Raw genomic sequence first — 5,462 nt, 5'->3', positions numbered from 1 at the left:
TGCATGGTCTACAACGCCATCCATATTTAAACAGTGTAACTGTTAAGTATTTTTATGTGGCCCTAAACGAAATTATCTGTACATTATCTTAGATAATTTAGTAAAGATAACACTTTCTTTCATCTAAGATGCAGATATAGATAATACTTATTTTTATTATCTATATAAAGATAAGATAACGTTAAAATTTTATCTAGATAATCATCTATATAATTTTATTTAGATAACAGCAAACACTGACTAACAGTTACATAAATCATATACATTTTCTGTTTTTCCTTCAAATTAAACAAAGAATAGACGTATAACTTAACTATTAGTTAGCTTACCAAAAGGAAAAGCCGGCCCTGTATAACATTTTTTAACAGAAACATTGGGCTGAAGTGGCTTAACAAATTTTGTAGGTTTATATTGAGAGGATATTAATGCGTTACACGTTTTGACAGATATACCAACGCCCACCACGGAGCCGACGACGACGAGCACAGTGCCCGTTCCTACTACCGTGGATCCAGGTGAACATAAAACAATGCGATGTCAACGGTTGTTAAATCTTTATCTAGCCTTATTTTATTCTTTATTTAATTTGCTGGGTTGATGCATGAGTTCGTCTCGCTTTCAAACATTCGCGCGCTTTACATACGAATGCAATCTTCTATCAATTTCACACTTGTATCAAACATTAGAAAGTAGTAATTGAACGGAAACTTTACAGCCGAGTTTGTCGGCGTCCATTGATGTTTGCGAGTCGTGTAAATTTATACCTAAAGATGGATAAAAGTAAGCATCGCTTTCGGCATATCGTGCTCTCTTGTTTTCGAAAAGGCAAATATGTTCTGTCTACGGAGATGATGCTGTCGATGATTCCACCGTTCGTAAATGCTTCCGACGAGTCCGTAATGGAAATTTTTATCTCACGGATGAGAAACGTTCTGGACGGCCTTCCGAAATTGACAGTCACGAGATCCTGGCCTTAATTGAAACTGATCGTCACAAAACTACTCGTGAGATTGCTGATTAAATGTATATATCGACAAAGTATAATAGGTATGACATTTTTGGTGTAAAAACGGGACGAACTTATACATCAACCCAATATGTTTATATGTACCGAACCATGTAAAGGTATTGCCGTTGTTCTTATTTTAAGCCATCAAATCCAAGATATTCCGTTTTATCCAACCTTCCCCGAGTAACCTTTAACCGAGCGAGCACGCCAATTGGAAACTCGTCACGATCTGGCACGTTATTAAGAATGTCAAATTAAAACTGCACGACGATAGCCTTAGTATATCTGTATAGCTGTCCGATACATCCTTAGACAATTGTATTCCTGCGCGCCGCTCGCTCAACATATATTAGGGTGCCCGTTTCAATCGCGCGCCTCTTTATCAGCCACACGATTACGCAGATCACTAACAAGAAAAATATTGTTTTCAGTGGAGAATATCCAGTGGTCGCGACAAAAGCCCGTGCCCAGTCTAGAGCCGAGCTCTAATGAAATAACCGACGCATCTTTGTCGACCGTCGTGAGAAGCGAAGGTACGCTCGGTTTCCATTATTCTCTTAAGCTTTCTTTCTTTTGCAACTGTTAGCCGCGCAGATTTTCGCATTAAACGAGGCTGAAGCCTCGGCAAAATATGAGATTAAATAGAAACGCATTACGTCAGCACAAAGTCCTCGTCTAATTCTATTTTTAATTGCATTGAAATTGAAAGGAACACTTCGCTCGGACTCACTTTAATACAAAATTAAAATTCTAATGCGCTATGAAGTGTCAAGAATGCCTTTGTCGGGTGTGTAATTCTATTTATATAGTAATACATGGTGTGATGGATAGAATGATTGCAACACATTCTTTTAATAAGTTTATAAACGCGCATTTAGTTGCAAAACATTTTCTCTAGGGAAAATTTTACTCGAGAAATCGACCGAAAACGCTCAAACTGGTTTCCGAATGGCCCTCGACTAAAGTATTAATATACAACAAAAACTTATTCGAAAACAGTGTCGCAACGATTCTGTCAATCACCATACATGTAATTAACTCGAACGTCTGCACAAAATAATCGACAGTGAAAAATCCGCGACGCAAAAGGGCGAGATTTGAAGATTTTGATTTCGTTACGCGCGCTCGCGGTGCAGCGGCTAAAAGTTTGTTTGTCCCTTCGTCATTTTAATACGACGAACGTTATAAGTGGCAATCCCGACTCCGCATCGCCGTCGTTACAATTACTCGCGCCGGCGACAGTTGCGGCGGTGTTGTCGAAACAAGTTTGAATATTCAAAGCTGCGACTGTGCAAACCTCGCGGAACTTTTAGAGGAAACAAAAATCGGATTAGCCGGCTGCGCGACGAAGGTGAGATTTGACAACCGCACTGGGAATTCAATGGAAACCCAGGGTGCCCCGGGAGAGACCTGGTACTTTCTGGCGATCGCGGATCTCCATTATTCGCTAACTGTGGTTAACATAACGCGTAATAATCTGATTCGTTCTACCTTGAAATGATCTCGATTTTAGAGGCGCGCCGCGTCGAGTCGGCGCCTTTAATTTAATTCAGTCCCACACTGAGAACAGTAGTTGTTGACGTGACTAAATATTCAGGCTCGCGATTGTAACCGATTGGTTGATCAAAAATCGGTTAACAAGTTGTAAGTTGTAACCGAAAGAAACTACCCGATTAAGTGGTTAATCGATTACTACGGTTGCGATTAACGCTGAAAGTAATTAATTATCAATCGAACAAATCAGTGAGTCATAGCGATTACTTTTTATTTTCGTTGGAAAATTTTACAATTACTCGAACGACACCCGCACGCGAATCAACATCGCGAAAAAAAGGCCTCGACTGTTTAACGACATTCACACCGGCAACATCTCCTTTTTAGAAAGGGACTAGAACGTGGCATTGCGTGCGCTACACGCCTCTCTTTCTCTCTCACTCTCCATCAACTGTTAATAGATATTATCAATTTTTTCTAGTCTTTTATTTGTACACAATTTATTTTTATTTTATGCGAGAATTTATTTTTATTTCACGCGAGAACGATTTACATCAAAATACATTCGGTATACATAAATATTTTATTTGCTACATAATGCAGGGCCTAATGCAAATTTTATGTATAATAGATCCGGTATATACATTTTTTAAATAAAACAGTTTAAACCATACTCACCGATACGATGCGCAACAGCGGAGTTGTCTAAACTACGTTGAACTGTAAAATACAAATATACGATCATTATAGAATAATTGTTTCAAATCGAAATTATTGCACTAAGTATTTTATATATTCAAATAGATATTTAATAAAATAATTTTTAAGTGCTCGAAAAACATCTCTTTCTTTTAAACATAAATTCACGAGATTTCAACGTATATTTTTGCGTTTAACTCTTATTCCAATCGTTTGAATAAATAGGGCAGAAAGCAAGTAAATATTAATTTTGCAAGTGGCAAATAGTTATATAAAATAAAACGCTCACCTCATGGTTGCTCCGCCGTTGCCTGACGCCTCGCAGGCCTCCACCTCCTCTCAGATTTCCTTGTTGCACTCGCACAATGTTCACTCGCGGGAATGATCAGCTGCGATCGCGCGAAATTTCGCGCGACACTCCCGTACGCGACGTGAAATACCGCGAAACGCACAAAGTATTATATTATTCGTATGATTTTTCGTCACGCAAATCACTCAAACCGGCAACTCGCCTGTTATTCTGCGCTCTTGATCGAAAGTAGCAATGAACAAATCACTTTTAAATTGACGATACAAAATGCATCGGAATCAAAGCATCCGCGGTAAAGACGTAGTTATTGATCCGCGACAAAACGATATTTTACAATCCGAATAGTCAAACAATCTAATCGTCGCGCGAAACGAATTGTGCGAGCGAAACACCCACTGCGATCAAGTTTATTAATTGTAACAAATAACTAAGATAATTCTTAATTACATTTCGAGATAAATCGTAGCGCGTCTTTCTCTACTTCCTGCTTGTTCGAGCTACGACGTACAGTAAAACGAAATACAGCAAACAACGCAAACGCTAAAGCCGTACGCCAACAGATTTCTCTATTGTTTCTCGAAACTGAAAGGCAGATTACACTGAAATCGACAGACAATTCGAAGCGCGACACGTAAACGAGATGTAATCACGATAAAGTATATCACGATCTACATTCATATTTTATTAAATAAGTTAGTCTCGTGAAATATCTGCGTACGTTGACAAAGAGCTGTCGCCTCAACATGCAATTCGTTTCTCATTACAAGTTGTAGAAACTTAATAATTAATCGATGAACGTTACTTGTTACTGATAAAGGTGTACAAATTAATAGAGTTTCGGTCCTACTCTCGTCGCCGTCGCGTTTTGGAAATTGATAACGTTAAAAGTAACGCGACACACGGAGCGACTCTCGACACTGCCTGCCGGCTCGAGGCTCGGCGAGCGAATGCGATAGCGCGGCGACCTTCGCGTAAACAATCACCCGCGTGACGTCGCGCGATACCGCGCGGGCAACAAAACAAAGGCGAACGCTGAGAATTCGTTATCCCGCCTACGAAATATGAAAGAAATTTACGTTAACAATTCTATACCCCTGATATTCTCTTCCTCTCTCAAATTACATTGTCGAGCGGTCGTCACTACAGGTACATTTTGCGTATCATTCTACGGATAATTAGGGCCAGTTTTATAAATGTCGGTTAACTGTTAGCCCGAGTTCGGTCGACTCCCTATCTTTTTCCGTCTTGTTATTTAAGAGGAGACAGAAAATCAATTAACTTTTAGTTAGTAGTTAACTGACGTTGGTGAAACTAGCTCTTAGTGTCGCTCAAGAGAATCTCTCAGCGATCGACGAACATTTATAAAGTGATATTTTTAATTTCTCTTCGTTTTTCATCTAAAGTCGACTGTCCCTGGTTTTGTCTTTATGCGTACTTGATTCGTGCGAAGGAATTTTGCAATTTTATAAAGCCAATTTCAAATTTAGTACGAACTACGAATTGAAAATTTCAAATATCTTTTTTATTAGACTTCTGAACTGAGCGTTTTAAGTATGAAAATGTCCTGCTATGCGGTCCGCAACTTATCCCGGTGTTCAGTATTTGCTGTTATCTAAATAAAATTATATAGATGATTATCTAGATAAAATTTTAGCGTTATCTTATCTTTATATAGATAATAAAAATAAGTATTATCTATATTGCATCTTAGATGAAAGTAAGTGTTATCTTTACTAAATTATCTAAGATAACGTACAGATAATTTGGTTTAGGGCCACATAAAAATACTTAACAGTTATACTATTTAAATATGGATGGCGTTGTAGACCATGCATTTATGTGTGTGTCATATAACTTAACCTGAATATATTCTATATCCCCCTTTATAATTTATATTTTTCTATCATTTTTTATAACTTTTTCTACTGCGTTTACATGAAGTCTTAAAAA

At 38.1% G+C, this 5,462-nt stretch overlaps 1 protein-coding gene across 1 annotated transcript in view; it reads left to right on the top strand.

Annotated features, from left to right (window-relative positions):
- Positions 1–5,462, top strand: part of LOC105561642 (neurotrimin-like) — a 218,583-nt gene that overhangs the window by 206,152 nt on the left and 6,969 nt on the right. The window contains exons 8-9 of the mRNA XM_012011805.1: positions 447–515; positions 1,441–1,542. Of these exons, the coding sequence (XP_011867195.1) occupies positions 447–515; positions 1,441–1,542 (171 nt within the window). The remainder of the gene's footprint in view (positions 1–446; positions 516–1,440; positions 1,543–5,462) is intronic.

This window comes from Vollenhovia emeryi, unplaced genomic scaffold (genome assembly GCF_000949405.1).
Source record: "Vollenhovia emeryi isolate VEMERY1.0 unplaced genomic scaffold, V.emery_V1.0 DF939204.1, whole genome shotgun sequence".
Taxonomy (NCBI): domain Eukaryota; kingdom Metazoa; phylum Arthropoda; class Insecta; order Hymenoptera; family Formicidae; genus Vollenhovia; species Vollenhovia emeryi.
This window is presented reverse-complemented; position numbering and strand designations above follow the sequence as displayed.